The sequence below is a fragment of the Nannobrachium achirus genome, assembly GCF_963921795.1.
Source record: "Nannobrachium achirus genome assembly, chromosome: 15".
NCBI lineage: Eukaryota > Metazoa > Chordata > Actinopteri > Myctophiformes > Myctophidae > Nannobrachium > Nannobrachium achirus.
The window spans coordinates 1,877,862-1,899,277 of record NC_137822.1 but is presented as its reverse complement, the minus strand read 5'-3'; the positions used below and the strand labels follow the sequence as shown (position 1 = coordinate 1,899,277).

The following is a 21,416-nucleotide window of genomic DNA, read 5'->3' as shown; positions in this document are numbered from 1 at the left end:
ATAACGACAAAATAAGAAAATTATAATGGTGTGTAAAACCAAAAACATTGTCACAGACGGCCAAGTCTTTGACACGGACACACTTGTCCGTGTACGAACATATTGATGACCCCTGGGAAGACTTACTGGGTTATTGCACAAGATTTGCATGGGGACCATACAGGAATTGTACAATTATTTAACTGAATTTCATAGATATTGCAATTAAATTCGAAGGAGCTTTATTGGCATGAGAAAACATACATTTACACTGCCAAAGCAAGTGCCAAAATAAAATAAAATCAGCTGAAAATGGGGAACATAATATACAGTTGGAGGGGGTACAGCATTGTGTGAACAGAGCTATGTCGCATTGTGTAATTTTATATATCCAGGGTATAAAGCTTTTGGAACAAATAGCAGCATTTTTTCTCAATACATTTTAAATAATATAAGAAAAGGTTTGCATGTTCTCCCTGTGTCTCTTAGGGTAGATACCCTCACAAAAACATGCTGTAATCCTGGTCTCTATAATGCCTCCCCCTGGCCAGCCTGATGGAGGGGAAAGGAACTGGTTGGAATAACGTATTCCTTCCACACGCTATGTCCAACCGGGGAAGCGCCCCCTATCAGGTGATAAGAAGCGGTTTGCTCACTCCTCATCCACTGAAGGAAGCATGAGCTCAGTTCGGGGCCCTCCCCAGGTTGGCAGAGGGAGAGCAGAGCCCAGGATTACAGCTTAGGCAATTGGCACTGGGTGAAAAGGTTGTTACAAAATCGTGGGATAAAGTTTAAGGTAGGTAGGTTTCATACTGTATGTGCTAGATGTCAATCCATTGTTAGTCCTATGGTGGTTGTGTTCCATTCTCTAGCCTTCTTCTATCACAACAGTTCACAAATCTTGCTGCTGTGTTCGCACATTGTTGTATTTCTCCCAGTAGGCATGGGAGTTTTTTTTTTCCGTTCATCATGTTTTCAAACTCACTTCAGGTGTGTGTAATCTGTGGGAAGTATCCACGATTTTCCTACGCCCCATAGTGCATTGCGCAGACGTTTGCACCGATCTTCCGCCGCCGATTTACAAGCTCACAACGGGTTGCATCTGCGACGCGACGTGAGCTTGTATGTCTGCTGTTAAACCCGGAAGTTTGGTCCTGATAGTCTCCAGTAAACCCCCGGGGAAAATTGTGGATATGTCTCTGATGTCTTGGTATAGTGGGCAGGTGGTTAGAAAGCGTAGCTTTCCACCACATTTTGTGCAGTGGGTGCATAGTCTGTCTTCCCTTGGGAGCGGGGTCTGTCTGTGGCGTCCTTTCTCTATTGCAAGGCTGTGTTCGCTGAGTCTGTCTGTACTCTGTACCTAGTCAGTCAAGGCTTTAAGTTTTGGGTTGTTTACTGTGCTCAGATATTCTGCCAATACTGTATATTCTCTATGTATATGCACTATACATTATAACAATGTTACTCAAAGTAGGTTTTAGGGACTCTCTAGTTTCTAAATTGACCCTTACAAATCTGTAACTTTGACAGTGTACAAATGGAACCAAATGTACCCATTAGGGTCCATTTGGTTCCATTTGTACACTGTCAAAGTCAAGGGGAGACCTTCAAATGTCAAAGCTTGAGAACCACTGCATTATAGCCTAATATCTAATAAATAATCTAATAATCTACCAAGAAAAGAGCCACTAATAAAAGCCAGGTGGCTATGAGCCAGTAGTAGTAGCAGTATGTATTTTCAGCCACCAGTCGTCGCTGTTTCTGAAGTCGCGACGCACGCTCTAAAAACGAACAGCCGACTTACAAGACGTATCTCCGCCCCTCCGCCAGGGCGTTGTGAGCTTGCAGATCGGCTATTCTCTGAAACCGTAGGGGAGGAGGAGGCGGAGCCTGGTGTGAGGAAGGGAGAAGCAGTGGCGTCAGTTCAGCAGAAGCTAAGGTATGGCAACATGACGGGTGTCTTGCGTGCAAGACACCAGACATTTTGCCATACCTTAGCAACACTCATGATGAATTTATTTTAAGAATAAGAAGTACAGTGAACTGTACAGTCATGAAACTGCACCTTTTTCTTCTGTTTTTTAAAATGTTTTCCCTTTTTTCCTGGCTATCTATCTACCACATAGCACTGTGTTCTATCCGTCTGTCATTCAATGTTATATGAGATACTTCAATGGTTTCCTATGGAAATAAGCTTAGTCTTTTCTAGGATCTCCTTTTAGTAGACCTTGTAGGCCTACCAGTGAACTGTCATGAAACTGTACTTGTTCCTATGCAAACTTCTTCTAATAAAGTCTTCAATCAATCAATCAATCAATCAATCAATCAATCAATGAAACTGTACCTTTTTCCACGCAAACTTCTAATAAAGTCTTCAATCAATCAAAGCCATACCTTGTTGCCATACCCAAATTGACGCCTCTGGGGAGAAGAAAGGAGGAGGGGGTAGAGGAGGAGGAGGAGGAGGAGAGGGGAGGAAAAATCTCGGGGAAAAGGCGGAGTGGACGCAACACACAGAGCGGGGGGAGCAATAATATACTCCAAAATAACAACACCGCGACTCCTCAGAAGCAGGACTAAACAACTGCACCATGATAACGCCGTACTTCCTGGAGAATTTCTGGGTACGTTGACGCTCTTTTCCTACACACAATGTGTGTTTGTTAACGGACATTGTTACTGTAACTGTTGTAAACCTCTCCCCGGCACTTCTTTTGCTTGTGTATTGTCTCTCTCTCTCTCTCTCTCTCTCTCTCTCTACTAGCTGGTGTGTGACTGTGTGTGTGTGTGCGTGCGTGCGTGCGTGCGCGTCTCCTCCCTGTTCTTTACATGTCAGCCAGGAATTGCAACTATTTATTCACCCCGGGTTCAAATATTGACTCAGCTGGTTCGCCTGTCTTTTTTTTTTTTTGTCTTGTTTGCTTGTTTGTTCTTTCTTTTTTGCGTTTTGTCACACAAGTGTGGCTGCTTGTTTTTTTTTCTGTGCTCTGTGTGTGTGTGTGTGTGTGTGTGTGTGTGTGTGTGTGTGTGTTATTTGTGCTGTGGCCCCCCCCACCCTCGGAGGGGGAGGTCTTTTTTTTCGTGTGTGAAGCATCCTAACATGAGAGCTCGCTGCGGCCGCCTCATTGGCCGCGACCGAGATTGACAGGCGATGGCGACCAATGGGCGTCGGTTCCCGTCGGCTGTCAATCTTTAGGCCGTGTTGCGTCACCCCCCCCCCCCCCCCCCCACCTTCCGTAAGAAAGTTTCAGTGAGAGGTCAGGTTTGTTTTAACAAAGTTTTGTAGAAGTTGTCCCTGTTTGTTATTTGTACGTTTATTTGTTACCAGACTTTGTTAGAACGTTAAAATGCCCGTTAATGTGACCGTTGGCTTACGAACGATGCCATAATGGCTGCTAAACAATGTTTACACTCCTGGTGGGGTTGCAGTTTCACCCAGGTCTCATGTTGCCTCTTCCTGGGTTATTATTACTTGACGTGGCTACATTGTAGCAGGTTCAATAGTTACACTGTTACCACCACTAACACATACAGGCAGCTACACTGTAGCTACAATGTTACAGCTATATACAGTGTAGCTGTAGTAGCTACAGCTGGTGTGTGTGTGTGTGTGTGTGTGTGTGTGTGTGTGTGTGTGTGTGTTTCTCTGTCTGGCTGTCTGACTATCAAGCCATAGGCCTTTAATGTTTTGGAGAAACAGCAAACACATGATTAATAGTAACCCTGCAAGATAAATGTGTATGAATCTACTGTAAAATCCATTCCTGACTGTTCAATAATACATAAAGGTCTGTCTGTCTGTCTGTCTGTCTGTCTGCCTGCCTGCCTGTCTGTCTACCTTTGTAACTGTGATATAATACAATGTGTAACCAAATGGGTCCAAATTTGTGTAAACGCGTTACGCGTCGTTACTGATGGATAAATAAACTTGTAGGATTCGAATGTGTATTATTGTAATATACTGTGTGCTTAATGCTACAGCTGGAGACATGTTTTGTAGGCCTATATGCACTGAAATGAATAAATAGAGATACTGTAATATATGTGGACGTGAATGTGGTCATCTTTTGTTTTGTTTTTATTTCTTACTTGGAGACATGAACTCTATAGCATCCGCCGTCCCTGTTCTTGTGGAGAGAACCTTTGTTGAAAGTAGCCGATAGCGAAGATGTGAAAAACAAGAGAGGGTCTAATAGTGCAGGGATTCTCAAAGGAAACTTGGGACTTCTCTCAAGTTGTCCTTGTGAACTACTGTATCTTAGAGGGAGTACTGTTATTTATGTGGCATAATATGACATGAATAATCAATCAATCAATAAAGGCATAAAAAAGCACCCAAAAAATCGTAAAAAAGAATTGATATATACTATATGTGGCGGAGAGAGTCCCAGCCCCAGCCTTGAAGCCTCAAAAAGTCTAGTATCTCCCTCGTTCCATAGGAATATCCCTTTGGAGCGATGGTTAAGATGTTGGACTTTCATGTGAGAGGCCCGGGTTCGAAGCCCGGGTGGGGAGGTCCGATTCACCTCCGTTACAAAGTGCCGTATCCCAGATCAGGCTTCCCCGATAGGAGGTGGTTATAGGGGGGTGAGTGTGGCGGAGGGAGTCGCAGCCCCAGCCTTGAAGCCTCAAAAAGTCTAGTATCTCCCTCGTTCCATAGGGATATCCCTTTGGAATGATGGTTAAGATGTTGGACTTTCATGTGAGAGGCCCGGGTGGGGAGGTCCGATTCACCTCCGTTACATATATATATATATATAATAATAATAATGACCTACTTGTTACCACAGTGGAAATTCGGTTTCAGCTCAACCCAGCTGATCGCTGCACAGTCAGGGGCGTAGACCGTTTTTTCTGTCTTTCTGCTCAAGGACACTCCGACCAGTAGGGATGGGACGATACGTGATATTATCGTTTATCGCGATAAAAAACACTCACGATAATTGCATCGTGGAGATTTCATTTATCGTGATATCGTCCTCCGTCCTCCCATGCACTGGGATCAATTCACCTTTTACATTTTTTTTTCACTCTAACAAATTACTTGGCCAAAAAATAGCCGATCTACAAGCTCACAACGCGTCGCAACGCGACGTGTTGTGAGCTTGTAGATCTGCTATTTTTTGGCAAATGTTCCTCCCCAGGATAATGAATTTTGATTTATCGCGATAATATCGTAAATCTTCTTTTGGCACAATAATCGTGATATGACATTTTCATATCGTCCCATCCCTACCGACCAGTCGTATTCTGCACGTTGCTAGCCAGGCCGTGAATCGTACTGCATGCACCTGGGAAAGGTTCAGTAAAGTAAGAATGTAATTCAGGGACACCATGGATGGAAAGGTTCAGTAAAGTAAGAATGTAATTCAGGGACACCATGGATGGAAAGGTTCAGTAAAGTAAGAATGTAATTCAGGGACACCATGGATGGAAAGGTTCAGTAAAGTAAGAATGTAATTCAGGGACACCATGGATGGAAAGGTTCAGTAAAGTAAGAATGTAATTCAGGGACACCATGGATGGAAAGGTTCAGTAAAGTAAGAATGTAATTCAGGGACACCATGGATGGAAAGGTTCAGTAAAGTAAGAATGTAATTCAGGGACACCATGGATGGAAAGGTTCAGTAAAGTAAGAATGTAATTCAGGGACACCATGGATGGAAAGGTTCAGTAAAGTAAGAATGTAATTCAGGGACACCATGGATGGAAAGGTTCAGTAAAGTAAGAATGTAATTCAGGGACACCATGGATGGAAAGGTTCAGTAAAGTAAGAATGTAATTCAGGGACACCATGGATGGAAAGGTTCAGTAAAGTAAGAATGTAATTCAGGGACACCATGGATGGAAAGGTTCAGTAAAGTAAGAATGTAATTCAGGGACACCATGGATGGAAAGGTTCAGTAAAGTAAGAATGTAATTCAGGGACACCATGGATGGAAAGGTTCAGTAAAGTAAGAATGTAATTCAGGGACACCATGGATGGAAAGGTTCAGTAAAGTAAGAATGTAATTCAGGGACACCATGGATGGAAAGGTTCAGTAAAGTAAGAATGTAATTCAGGGACACCATGGATGGAAAGGTTCAGTAAAGTAAGAATGTAATTCAGGGACACCATGGATGGAAAGGTTCAGTAAAGTAAGAATGTAATTCAGGGACACCATGGATGGGAAAGGTTCAGTAAAGTAAGAATGTAATTCAGGGACACCATGGATGGAAAGGTTCAGTAAAGTAAGAATGTAATTCAGGGACACCATGGATGGAAAGGTTCAGTAAAGTAAGAATGTAATTCAGACACCATGGATGGAAAGGTTCAGTAAAGTAAGAATGTAATTCAGACACCATGGATGGAAAGGTTCAGTAAAGTAAGAATGTAATTCAGGGACACCATGGATGGAAAGGTTCAGTAAAGTAAGAATGTAATTCAGACACCATGGATGGAAAGGTTCAGTAAAGTAAGAATGTAATTCAGACACCATGGATGGAAAGGTTCAGTAAAGTAAGAATGTAATTCAGACACCATGGATGGAAACGTTACTTGCAGGGGTGCCCTGAGCCAAACAATGTTTGAGAAACACCGGTAGTGTAGTAGTATTGTGTGTAACTGTTGGGAATCCGGTCAGGTCTAACCTCTGGGTTGGAGGAACCAGATCCAACATTGAGGAACCGGAATTGGTTCCATCACATTCGGTATCGTTTCCGGGACCGTCTCTTTGCACTGTCAGAGCTTTATCTGTCACTGTCAGAGCTGGTGTGTGGACTTAATGTCTCTGCTATACAATTACAATACCAGTGGTTCACAAACTTTATACTTTCAAGGACCATCATAAATTTGGATCCATTTGTACACTCTCAGAGTTACTGATCTGTAAGGGTCCATTTGGTTCGTTCCATTTGTACACTCAGAGTTACAGACCGGTTAGGGTCCATTTGGAACCTCCTATCCACGAGTTTCCTACGCCCCATAGTGCATTGCGCAAACGTCTGCACCGAGGTTCCGCCGCCGATTTACAAGCTCACAACGGGTTGCATCTGCGACGCGACGTGAGCTTGTATGTCTGCTGTTAAACCCGGAAGTTTGGTCCTGATAGTCTCCAGTAAACTCCCGCGGAAACTTGTGGATAGGAACCGTTAAGGAATCGGACCGTTTAGACTTTAGAGGGAATCGTTAAGGGACCGGATATGCCTTATTGATAGATAGACATTAGGCTGACAGGAGATGGGGAGAGAGATGGGGAGTGACATGCTGCAAAGGCCGTCGGGATTGGGACTCGAACCCGCAACACTCTGTGTCCAGGCACTGAGCCGGGTCGTAGCTTTGATTTGTTTTGGTCTTTTTTAACTGTTTCCATCACTTCTCCCATTCTCCCTTTTCTGACAACTGCAAATGATGAGCTTTTCACCCACCTCTTCTTCTGTGTGACAATAAAGTAGATTCAGATTCAGTTTTACCGTTCAAAGTGATTGGTGAACGCTTAACCGCGTTTTTCCTTTTTCAATTATGAGATTAATGTAGCAGTCAGAAAAGGCTTTACACATAGTATTTGTAACATTTTGCTGTTACAGTTGAGCTTCATTAATACTTAAGATGAACATTAATGTCTCATACCACAAAGGAAAAGCAAGAGTCAGTGTTTATCCACTTAAACCTACAGTACCTACAGTAATACTTTGTCGACCAGGGTCCTCCAGGGGTCTGTAGTTAGAAAATAGCTGATCCACAAGATTGTTAGCTTGTGGATCGACTCTTTTCTCAGTGTCTGTTCTGCTATCTTTCTTTGCCAAGTATTACTTAGAATTCATTTTAGAATATTACTGTTATGAATGATTAGGATGCTATAGAGTTCATTTGGTTAAATGTAACTTTGGAACTGTCTTATTTTATTTCCAATGCCATTTTTCCTTTACAAAGATTTAGCTTTGATGATGAATTATAATGTGCTTTCAACGGCATTGTAACACTGATTATAAATGTTTATAATCATGTATGATTGACATTGTATAACAACGTTTATAATGTATTATACGTGCTGGTTATGATGCATTATAAGCTCAGCAGAACAGCACACTATAACGTACCTTTAGTTATAAAGTGTCTTTATTATAAGTTATGCATAATTAGGAACATTTATAACGAGTGTTATGAAGCATTATAATGCATTATAAATGTGGCTATAACACATTATTAACCCATTTAGGCCTGAACACATTATGACGCAATGTTTTATGCTTTAAATATAAAAAAATAGCAGATATACAAGCTCACAGCACGGCACCGAGTGCCGCGCTGCGAGCTTGTATATCTGCTATTTTTTGAAAAATCGTGAAAATTATAATTTTGACCCGATGTGTCAAATTGCCTTTTGAATCCTTGAAGATTTTTTGAAAAACCTATATTTCTATGTCAGCAATCTGGCCAGCCATCGTCAAAGAAAGGTCCTTTTCACTTAACTGGAGCTCAGTTAGTCTGTTCTTGAGAGACTACTATGTCAGTGGTGCTAAAAACCTTTTCATGTGAAGGACCCCCAAAATGATATTTATTTGGCCACGGACCCCCATTTCAAAATATCTAGTTCCAGGGACCACCCAGAAGCAAAATTTGAGTTACAAACGTTCGCTTTGAAAATACATATATTCAAAGATTTGCACACATTTTCACGACTTTTTCAAAAATAGCAGATCTACAAGCTCGCAGCGCGGCACTCGGTGCCGCGCTGTGAGCTTGTATATCTGCTATTTTTCACTGGTTAAAGCATTCAACAATTCTAGGCCTAAATGGGTTCATATCATCATCTTGATGCAAGAGAGGAGAGCAAAAAAAGACGCACCAATGATCCCTCAATCTGCCCTTTGTGCCCCAGTGATGAGAGCATCCAGTGACAGCCACATCAGCTGTGCTTTTAACATGCAGGACACACACACACACACACACACACACACACACACACACACACACACACACACACACACACACACACACACACACACACACACACACACACACTGATTCACACATTCTCCTCTGAGTGTGTGTGTGTGTACAAATGGACTGACAAAAATGCTAAATGCACTCAGTAATTCTTGAGATTTTATTGCTGTGTTTAAATTTCAAGCAGTTTGCTTGGAATTTGCACTGTTGTGTTCAAACAATAGGACGATCTTGTTCCTCCTTTTTGAGCTACCACAGTACCTACCGGGTGTGTTTCTGTTTCTTTTTCTGTCTCTTCTTTTGCCTTACAGTATATACCATGATGACCTTCCCCTGTGCAAAGTAGCAGTCTAGCCATTCAGGATGTTGGTCATCATTGCCAGTCACAAAACATTATGTATGATGATGATGAAGCATAGCTGTTGTGCCACATGCGCTAAAGACCACCTTATAGCACCTTACATTTTTGTCACATTATGTCATAATCTTTCCCCCTAAGATACAGTATTTCACGCGAAAAATTATAGTTACTGAAATTAACTTTATAGTTCAACCACTTGAACCTCGGCATCCCTATTTTCTGGTGGGGAACATTGTGTCTTGTAGATCTGCTATTTTTGGTGACGATTGAAAAACTGACTGACTACGTACAGTGCGACTCAAGTCTGTGTTACTAAATATAGAGGGTCAACTAAGTGGTTAAACTGAAGTGTTACTTCTAAATTCCAAATATTCTGCAGCACGCCTGGACATGCGTCACGGCACCCACTTTGAGAAACTGGTGGCAGTGCCACCAGTGTAAAAAATGTTTATGTACAATGGATATCTCTTTACCCCCCGGCGTTGAGCGTCGCGTCAACGTCAATGCTGGGAACGACCCGTTTTAATCAGTGAACGGTGCACCACTGCCGAAGTCAACGTCAACGTCGGACGCTCTGGTGACGGCGTCCAAACTCAAAAATAGCTCCGGTTCAATCCTTTGACGCCGTCCACAACAGTCCACTGAGTCCAGTCATGTATAAATTATGATTAAATGTAATTGCATTGTATATACGTGCTTTTCTGCTGTTGGCTATCCATTCACGTCATTCACAAGGGTGACTAGATGTCTAGGGTAGGGCTGGGCGATATGGTGATAAATATCGTTGAGATGATACAATGTCTCCACGATAATCCTTTTCAGAGATATCGTATATCGTGATACATGAGGGGGGAATTGATTATTCAGAGATTCATTGCAGAAGATCTAAATCAGTAGTTCTCAAACTTTAAAATGACAAGGTCTCCCCTTAACTCTGACAGTATACAAATGAAACCAAATTTGGTTTCATTTGTATTCTGTCAGAACCCTACTTTGAGGACCACTGGTCTGTTACTGTTCTGTTACTCTTTTTCTTTTAGTTTTTGTCACCTGTAGGTGGTTGTAACTTGAAAAAGTACCATAAAAACCAACATGAAAAAGAATCGTGATAAGATCGTGTATCGTGATACCACTTGGAAAAATATCGTGATATTGTATTTTTCCATATCGCCCGCCCCTAGTGACTAGAATACGCTAGGATTTTTGGGACATCTAAGATGTCCCAAAAATCCTAGTGTATTTTTTTAGGTAATTACTGTCGTCTTCTTTGAGAATAATTTGAGAAAAAACACAACAGGCTATAATAATCATGACAAAACAAAGTGGTCAATTGTGCATTGTTGCTCTCTGCTGTTTGTGCGGTGGAGCCGGTCGGACGTCAACGTGACGGTGTCAATGAGGCAGTCACAACGCAGAGCAACGCGACGCAGCCAGCCGCCTGGCCTTAGTCTTTTAGATGATTTCTCTTTGCTTTATTGGTTACAGTCTTGACTTGGTACTAGTATGTATTTGGACGGAATCTGAAAGCTGAAAAAAACGTAGTAGTTTAAGAATGAGCTATCAGACATGAAGGCGGTATAGTATGTCTGCCAACTTAAGGTTGCATCACTTGATGCACCACTTCCCTTACTTGACAACGGATTACACACATCCATGACTCATTTTAATTCAAATACAATGTTGTTTTTGTTCTCTTAAATGTGTGGTTCTCGAAGCGGGGACCAGGGTCCCCCAGGGATCCTTGAGGGAGTCCTCCATGTATATTATATGGACGGGTTTCTGGTCCACGTTACACTGATAAGAAGTAGATGCGTGCGCAGGTTCGGTACCAAAATTAGCCAATGAAACCAGCACTCCCCAAAAGGTATGTGCAAGCCCCCAGAACCCAGGGCTAGATTTGAAGCAACCCCGATGGTGGCCAAAGTTGGAACTGCAGCCTAAACACGCATTTTGGCCCCGCCCCCTCCACTCCAGACTGAGCGGAGAGCAGCGTGACGTCATTTCCAGGTGCATTCTGGGGGCTTGGCCCCACTAGGTAGTGGCCAATTTCCCCCAGAATGCACCTGGATTAGCTACATGCTAGCACGTAGCCGTTGCTTCAAAACGCCACTGAGCACTTGCATTGAAATGATAGTGTGGGCGGGGCTCGTCCGCTCTCTATTTTATATATACTCTATGGGTATGTGAGTGCATAAGGTTTTGTAAAGGCCCATTCCCACTGGGCCAGATAACAGATAAAAAAATCTCTTTCTCCAGATATGTTTTCCATTCAAGTGGATGGTAGATAGAGATAAAAAAAAATATCTGTCACAGATATTTTTTTTTTTTATCTATCTGTGACATTTTTTTTATCTGTATCTACCATCCACTTGAATGGAAAAATATCTGGAGAAAGAGATTTTTTTTATCTGTTATCTGGCCCAGTGGGAATGGGCCTTTGACCTTATACCTTGTTAGGACGGGAACCCCTATTTGTAACTATACCTTTCAGGACGGGAACCCCTCTTGGGGTTCTTGTTGCTGTACACTAGTATATACAACATATCGTCACTGTCGGGCAGAATCCTCGTATCTCCAAGTTTAAAATTTGCATGTTTCTTCGTAAAGTAAAGCCCTGTCATACAAGACTGTCACACAAAACTAGTGAAAATAGCTGATCTACAAGCACACAACGCCTTGCGGTGCGAGGCATTGTGTGCTTGTAGATCAGCTATTTCCACTATTTTAAATTATTTTTAAAATGATAAATACCAAACGAACGGTTTTGGACATACAAGGTTTCCCCTTTTTTATTAAATAAATATTTGAAAGATTTCTGAAAACTTAGGTCAGGATTTAGAAGGCGTTTTTAGGATGGGCCTAAATGGCTTAACCCATTTAGAACGGGTACACATTATTGTGTATCATTATTTTATGCTTTAACTATTGAAAAATAGCAGATATACAAGCTCACAGCGCGGCACTTGCCGCGCTGTGAGCTTGTATATCTGCTATTTTTTTTAAATCGTGAAAATCAGAATTTTGACCCGATTCTATAAGTGTCTTTTGAATCCTTCCAAGGTTTTTTGAAAAACCTATGTTTCTATGTTAGCATTCTGGCCAGCCATCATCAAAGAAAAGGTCATTTTCACTCAACTGGAGCTCAGTTAGTCTGTTCTTGAGAGACTACTATGTCAGTGGTTCTCAAACCTTTTCATGTGAAGGACCCCCAAACTGATATTTATTTGGCCACGGACCCAGCATCTCAAAATATCTAGTTCCAGGGACCACCCAGAAGCAAAATTTGAGTTACAAACGTTCGCTTTAAAAATACATATATTCAAAGATTTGCACACATTTTCACGACTTTTTCAAAAAATAGCAGATCTACAAGCTCGCAGCGCGGCACTCGGTGCCGTGCTGTGAGCTTGTATATCTGCTATTTTTCACTGGAATGAATGCACAGTTGAAGCCAGGCCGCCTCATAGTGCAGGACAAGTGCCAGGCAGCCAGTGTGTGACCATGTGACCTGCGCTGGTTACAGTGGTGCCATGACCCGGATAATACGTTGAGCCCAGCTCCCAGGCAGCGCTGGACAACGTACTCAAACCCCAGTACTCGAGTACAGATGCTCCTGGTCACTGCAAGTGAATGTTGCTCTGTCAAATTACTACAAAGTATTTCTTTTTAATAAAAACACTTCAGTATTCTAAAAGTACCAATTGCAAAGTATGTTTTTTTTCCGAAATCAATAAATCAACCAAATAGTAGTGGAAAAACTAGTAGTGGAAAATAGCAGATCTACAAGCTTCAGACTATTTGAAATAAGCCTTAAGTGGATACATAATTCATAGTGTACTGTACTTTTCCCATGCCTAGAAACAGAGTTGAGTCAAAAGTATAGCATTTGTCTTTTAAATGCAGTGGAATGGATGTTGTATGTTTCCAAATCCACAAATACTCAAGTAAAGTACAGATTAAAACAAAAACAAATACTTAATGAAGTATACAGTACTCTATACTATACTGTGTCCTCCACTGCTCTCATGTTGGGCCAACTGCAGTGTGAGGGTGAGTTACACACTATAACCAGATGGGGGCTATAATCTCCCACTGGGGTGTGAAGGGAACATCCCCAGTGCACCTTGCATGTCAAGTGGATGTTCCGAGCTCTGTACCACTGGAGTATTTTAAATAATCCTCAAGGATTACAACGCAACAACATAGAGTATATATAATATTTATTGTATAAGAGACATAAGTTTCCCAGAATTGAAGAAGACTGACATAACAAGGTCATAAAACGTTATACTTACTTGCTGCGTGGCACTGCACGCAACGGAAGTGTAGCAAGTAACTAGAAAAGAAAATTTCTAAGAAATTTTAAGTGTGCCTGCAGCTCGCTACGTCTGTGCAACCTTGTGTAGCGGTTGGTGTTAGCATTAGCGTTATTAAGCATTTTTTTGCATAAACGTTAACATTATTGTTCTTCATATGACACCACCCACATGTCTGTACGACAAACGGTTCACGAGAAAACGGGTCACTTCCTGTTTGGTGAGGGGCACTACCTGTTTGCGAAATAGGCCCCAATTAAGTTTAAGGACTCTTAATCTTGTCATTTGACGCAACCCGCGTGTCTGTATGACAAACGGTTCACGAGATCAAGGGTCACTTCCTGTTTGGTGAGGGGCACTTCCTGTTTGGCGAAATAGGCCCCAATTAAGGTCATGGACGATTAATGAATTAAAGCTGCAAGCAGCGATGACCGGGCCCTCGCAGCTCTACCCACGTCACAAGGCCAGCAGCCAATCAGAAACCAAACAGGAAGTCAGCCATTTCGACTAATTAGTGGCGTTTTGGCGCATTTTTGGCCGTTATCACGGGTCGCACTTTAACGACAGTTTTGTGAGAAAAAAAAAGTTTTTTGAGAAAAAAAAAGTTTTTTGAGGAAAAAAAATTTGAGGAAAAAAAAATGTGAGAAAAAAAAAATTGAGAAAAAAAAATTTTGAGAAAAAAAATGTTTTGAGAAAAAAAATTTGAGAAAAAAAAATGTTTTGAGAAAAAAAAATTTGAGAAAAAAAATTTGAGAAAAAAAAATTTTGAGAAAAAAAAATTTTTGAGAAAAAAAAAATTTGAGAAAAAAAATTGAGAAAAAAAAAATTTGAGAAAAAAAAAATTTTGAGAAAAAAAATTTTGAGAAAAAAATTTTTTTGAGAAAAAAAAATTTTGAGAAAAAAATTTTGAGAAAAAAAAAATTTGAGAAAAAAAAAATTTTGAGAAAAAAAAATTTGAGAAAAAAAAATTTTTGAGATAAAAAAATTTTGAGAAAAAAATTTTTTTGAGAAAAAAAAATTTTTGAGAAAAAAAATTGAGAAAAAAAAAATTGAGAAAAAAAAAAATTATGACACCAGCCGCGAGTCTGTACGACAAACGGTTCATGAGTTATAGAGGCACTTCCTGTTACAGAGGGGGCGGGGCTTAATCAATTACAGCTCATCCCTATTGGCCGGAAAAAGACCAAAGTTGTGTGTGCATTTTAAAGTTTAAATCACGTTGCTAGGCAAAAGTATGGCAGAGTTATGTGGCGCCAAAGTTTCTGGGTTTTTTTCGGAGTCCCCCATTCTAAGTCAATGGGGTTTTTGGGGCGTCGTTTTTTGCGAATTACATCGCAATCGTATCGCGGATCGGAAAGAAAAGTAATAGCACACCATTCCCGGCCGAGCCGCACGTTTTGATGTGTATATAGCGGGGGTGGCGTAAATCGTGCGGCAGTTATTACGTGCCGAAATTTCCCCCATTCTAAGTGAATGGGGTTTTTTGGCGTCGTTTTTTGCGAATTACGTCGCAATGGTAACGCGGATCGGAAAGAAAAGTAATAGCAACCTATTCCCGGCCGAGCCGCACGTTTTGATGTATATATTGCGTGGGTGGCGTAAATTGTGCGGCAGTTATTACGTGCAGAAATTTGTGGCGAAACTATGGACTTAATTAAGTATGGCGGATTACAATAAGTGTTTTGCCATTGCGTTGCATGGCAGGCACACTTAATTAATAAAATACTTTTTTTTTGCTATTTTGTTTGTTCCAAAAGAAGAAACATCATCATTTCATCATTAATCGTTCCATGACAATCTTTTGTTTGTTTGGTTTGGCCTTATAGATGGAAAATGTGTCTGTTTTCTGTGTGTTTCCTTGATTTTTAGACTACTCATCATGTAGTGTGTTACAAAATCATTGTCTTAAAGTCCAGAATAGGACCGTAATTTTTAGCTTGCGGCCCTTGGACTTTTCTTATTTTGCTTAGTGGCCCACTGAGCTATTTTAAGTTGAGTAGCCCTGCTATAGATGGACATAGTGGTGTTTCAGGTTATACAGTTGAGTATCACTAGATGACATAGTGATGTTTCAGTAGGTTATAGAGTTGAACAGCACTATAGATAACATACTGATGTTTCAGTAGGGTGCTAGGGAGTTGTGCAGCACGAGACCTCGTAAAACACTGAGCTGACTTTTCCCCCTAGCAATCTCTTGAGTAAATAAGCGGTCAGTGTCCTACGCAAACAATGACAGTCAATAGTCTCCTGATCGACAGCCTTCTCCTCGCGTGTGTGCGTGCGTGTGCACACAAGGACTGTAGGCTCATGCTATTATATGGCTCATGACTGAAATAAAGAAACTATGTCTATAACTAATAAACATACTGCAAAACACACTTTAATATTTAGCAGTGGTAAAGTTGCATTGAGTGTAGGGGTGGGCGATATGGAAAAATACAATATCACAATATTTTCCCAAGCTGTATGACGATATGCGATTTTATCACGTTGGTTTTTATGGTTATTTTTGGAGCTGTGTGGAACAGAGCTCCGCTATAGGCAGAAATGTGTGTCCTCACCGTCAAGTGAGAACTGTCCTCACCGTGTCGGTGTCCCGTTGAGTTTGAACAGTACCTTTTGTGACCACACGAGGGCGCTGTTGTTCAGGCCAGGCCAGGCCAGACACCCACACACACACACACACACACACACACACACACACACACACACACACACACAGCTCCACTTCGAACAGAGGTTCGATTTTTTCAAGTTGCTTGACAAAAACTAGACTCTGGGTTCCTTTTGGGAGGTCTAAATTGAACTTTACAAGTATGTCACTCTGACAGTATACAAATGAAACCAAATGGACCCTTTTGGTTTCATTTGTATACTGTCAGAGTTAAGTGGAGACCTTGACATTTTAAAGTTTGAGAACTACTGATTTAGACCAAAAGGCAGGTTTAAATTGAATTCTGCAATGAATCTCTGTATTAACGAATCGATTGAACAGGATTTTTTACAAGGCTCCCTCAATTGTATCACGATATATACGATACCTCTGAAAAGGCATATCGTGGAGACATTGTATCGTCTCAACGATAATTATCGCCCACCACTAATTGTATATGGCTCATGTCCGAAATAAAGAAACTATAACTTTAACTAACATACTGCAAAACACACTTTAATATTTAGCAGTGGTAAAGTTGCATTGAGTGCTATGTTTGATAGTCACAACAGGGCCCATAAACACGGTATTATTTAATTGAGACCTAAACACTCCCAATCCATTGTGCATCCATGTTGTTTTATCTCTGCAAGGATAGAGAGCCGTCAGTCATGTCGGTCGGTCGGTTGGTCTGTCTCAAACAACATTCCGTCAAAAAGTACTGAGTTGTCTGTGCACATCCTTCATGAACTCCAGAGGATGACCCCTCTTGATTTTAGTGACCGTTTGCCTTTCCTCTAGCACCTTCGTTGGGTCAAATCTCTGCTTGCATACATATAGGATACTTCCAATTCATGCAGATTTCAGGATGGGCCTGTGCTGATTTTGGTGACCTCAGGCTTTCTAGAGTCTAGCTAGCACCTCCTTCAGTGAATATACATGGTGTTGTAACACATGTTAGGTGTTGAGACACCTCGGCACCTGGCCTTCCTTACTTTAACCACTTAATTCCTACTTTATGTAGCAAACATGGAAGATCTACAAGCTCACAACGCATTGCATCGTGACATGTTGTGACTGTGAGCTAGTAGATCTGCTATTTGTGCTATCATTATTATTTCGCCTAGAACGACATGCCCAAAATATGGACGCCAGGTAGTATGCGGTTAAATCTGTCCATGCCCCTCCCATACCAACACTTAACAAATTACCATTACAAATCGACCATTAGAATGACCTGCTGCCTTTTCCAAAAGTATTGTGAGAAACATTTAAACCTCTTCACTTTACATGATAAAACGAAGGGAAGAGAAGCTGCTGGTAGCAGCTCAGTTTGTCCACATGTGGATTTTGTAGCAATGGTAAGGGGAAGGTGAGAGAGCCAACGTATTTCACACGTGAACTCCGGAGGGAACATTAGCCAAAAAATATCTTATAGATTAGCTGTACAATACATGGAAAACAGTGGTCCAAGTACAGAGCCATCTCAGGTGCAGTTTACCAAGTTTAGAGGGTTTAAGTGGTTAACAAAATGACTTGCCCAAATAATTATGCATGAAAAGAATCATCACATCCACTCTGAATGCCCAGGTTCAGGTTAAACAACGAACCTTTATGGGGAGGGCCACTGTATTTCCACACTCACTCCAGAGGGCCGCATTGCATAGAATGTCTGGCAAAAAATCATTAGCAAAAATTGTTATCCGTTTTTATTGTATAATTAGTCCTACAATGCAGCTTCATGTGTCCCAGACTCGGTACAGTAAAGTAAAGCTAGATATTTAGATTAGAATAGGGGTGGCGATATGGAAAAATACAATATCAAAATATTTTCCCAAGCTGTATCACAATATACGATTTTATCACGATTCTTTTTCACGTTGGTTTTTATGGTTATTTTTTAAGTTACTTGACAAAAACTAGACTCTCTGGGATCCTTTTGGGAGGTATAAATTGAACTTTACAAGTATGTAACTCTGACAGCATACAAATGAAACCAAATGGACCCGTTAAGTGGAGACCTGTCCTTGACATTTTAAAGTTTGAGAACTGATGATTTAGACCAAAATGCAGGTTCAAATTGAATTCTGTGATGAATCTCTGTATTAACGATTAAACAGGATTTTTTACAAGGCTCCTTCAATTGTATCACGATATATACGATACCTCTGGAAAGGCATATCGTGGAGACATTGTATCGTCTCAACGATAATTATCACCATATCGCCCACCCCTAGATTACAATGATGGATGCTTTTCTTTCAGTCATGTTCACTCTTCCTGAAATGAATCTTAAATCATAAGGTGATAAATAAGATAAATGTCTTGCTAGATTGTTTTGCTTCGTTTCCATTGCTTGGGAACCCAGGCTTTAGAATCATGACCTTAGAAGTGTGAGATCACTGAGATGAGGATGTTTTGGTCAACGCGGCCTCTTGTTTCTACAGAAACACAACTGCTGCCTCACAGCACTGGCAAAATACTAACCGTGTATATCGATCATATAGAGGGTATGTGCATGCATAAAGCGAATGGGAAATCGAGTGGCAAACTGAGTGGCAAAGTGAGTTTAACGTTGTTTAATGCAATCAGATAATACTTTTCTGTTTGGATGTATGGGCTGTCAAGGCCAGAAAGTAGTTTTTTGCCACTCAGTAGGCGTTCCTGCATAACTTCCGGGTATGATGATGATGTCACGCGCATACCCTCTATAGTTGCTGCTGGGCAGAAACCTGGTATCTCCCTGTTTTAATGTTATTTCATGTTTGTTCTTTCTTTGTTAAAATAACGTGCCCTATATTCGTCACACTACAGTCAGTGTCACGCAAAAATAGCTGATCTACAAGCTCACAATGCGTAGCGATTCAACTCGTGAGTTTGCATGTCTACAATATTTTTTTCTATTTTTAAACAAGTTAAGGTACGGTTAAGTCTGTCTAAATATTTAATCAATGAAAAGCTCCAGTTGCTAAATAATAACTACTTGGATCGAATGGAACATGGGTACTTTTCCCCCAAATTCCCTGAAAAGTAACATTTAATTTGGACATATAACTTATAAGACCCAACAACAGCGACGGTAGATATCTAGTAAAGCAACCCAGACATAAAGTACATGCTTATTAACCGCAGTCAGGATAGAATGTCAGGGGTCAAGCTAGCAGCCGGGGTCAGCACTTACTAAGCCATTTTAGCCTATAGCCCTAGTAGTACAATGTTGCATTCCTAACCACCTGAGACAGGGCATTCCTAACCAAAAGAACAGGGCATTCCTAACCGAAGACAAGCCCTTTTTTCCCTCTGTTTGTTTACAAGGTAAATCATGTACCACAACTGAGCCAAGCTTATGTGTGATTTTGCGCAAGTGCCTCTTTGTGTAGTGGTGATGAGTTGTGACAGCTCAATGCTCGGCGCTCCCAGACCAGTCTGGATCACATGCCCTGGGGCGGGCTGGTGATGTCATTGGGTTGTCTGAGTTCCTCCTCCCATGGAGCATAACGTAAACCCTATGGTTCCTCCCAGTGGTGGAAAAAGTACACAAATACTGCAATATGGAAATACTCTGTTAGGCTGCAGCCACACCAAAATACCATTTTTGTTTGGCTTGTAGGAACAGAGTTCTATTCTGGCATTGCACAAATGTGTCAAATCTGTCTGAATGTACTTAATGTTTTTGTTTGTTTTTGTTTTATAACTTAAGTTAGACTCTTCACCTGAAAAGTGTGTGTACATGTGTGTGTAAATACACAGTATGTGCATGTTTTTGTTAATTTCTACAATCTGCTACAGTATACTGTTAGTAGGCACTGATGTTAGGCATGGCAATATTTGATGTTGATGTTAGGCATATCCATATACTGTATGCATGCACACGCACGCACACGCACGCACGCACACACACACACACACACACACACACACACACACACACACACACACACACACACACACACACTTAATTTTAGATTATGACAAATTGAATAACCACATAATTATTATGTTTTAATTCAAGGTGGTGATTTATACTTATGCATTATCTACATTAAAAAAAAATCCCACTTCTCCAAAGAAATGACAAAGGCATTGGAGATGTCTTCATGTCTGTATTAATTGTTTACCACATCATACATCATCTCCTGACTAAATCCTGGGGAATGAGAGCAGCACCCAAGAGCAGTGTTTCTCAACCTTTTTTCTGCATGGGCACACTTTTCATGTCCCAAGAATCCATGGGCACACCAACATGATACGGGGGTGTAAATATCGTCACTGTCGGGAAGAAACCTTGTATCTCCAAGTTTCAAATTTGTACGTTTATTCGCAAAGTAAAGCCCTGCTTCATCATACAAGGCTGTCGCACAACAGTAGTGCAAACAGCAGATCTACAAGCACATAACGCCTCGCGGTGTGAGGCGTTATGTGCTTGTAGATTGGCTGTTTTCACTAGTTTAAATCATTTTTAAAATGATAAATACAATACTGGCTTTCAAGCCGTTTCAAGGGGCACACTTGACCCTTCTCAGGGGCACACCAAAGGTCCCCAGGCACAGTGGTTGAGAAACACTGACCTAGAGAGGCAAGAACAGAGAATTACAAGGCAAGCACAAGCATCTACAGCATATACTGTTGAGGTGATGCCGTGTTTTCAGCTTGTAATTTGACAGAAATGTACAGTAATAAGCTCATAAATACATTCTTCTGCGATAAGAGGCTGATCTTTAGAGTACTTGGCTCTAAGCCAGCTTCAACATCTCATGAAACCAATGTTGCCAAGTCCGCTTTATTACAAGCTACGTTGTGGTTCCTTTTTTTCTTCCTTTTTTTCCCTGTAAAGTCACTTGGTGGTTGCAGGCTTTTTTGGGGGGGCTCATTCCCTAATGTTGTTTTAAACCAGTGGTCCTCAAACATTTGAATGCCAAGAATCTCCCAAGTTAATATGCATTTGTCTGCAGAGACTATTCCAAAAAAATATTACAATTTATTTTGTAGACCTAGCCGCTTGTTTCTTGCATAGAACCTGGCAACATGCAACATTGTGACAGTCAAATGTGATGTTGTTTTATGCAGATCAGCTGCCCAACATAACCTTTGCTCAGCAGCCTGACACAACCCTGCACGTCGCTCACTTCAGCAGATTCAGCAGCCTTCTAGAGTTCAGTGGGCTGTCACTCTTTCGAG

The 21,416-nt window shown here is 41.1% G+C and overlaps 1 protein-coding gene across 3 annotated transcripts in view; it reads left to right on the top strand.

Annotated features, from left to right (window-relative positions):
- The first annotated feature begins 2,466 nt into the window (after positions 1-2,466).
- fcho2 (FCH and mu domain containing endocytic adaptor 2) overlaps positions 2,467-21,416 on the top strand; it is a 126,386-nt gene continuing 107,436 nt past the window's right edge. For 2 of the 3 annotated variants that reach the window (XM_080743329.1, XM_080743328.1), the window contains exon 1: positions 2,469-2,603. In XM_080743329.1, coding sequence (XP_080599455.1) covers positions 2,571-2,603 — 33 coding nt within the window. In that variant the 5' untranslated portion in view covers positions 2,469-2,570. Of the gene's footprint in view, positions 2,604-21,416 lie in introns of all 3 variants that reach the window. The other variant, XM_080743330.1, reaches the window with a different exon arrangement.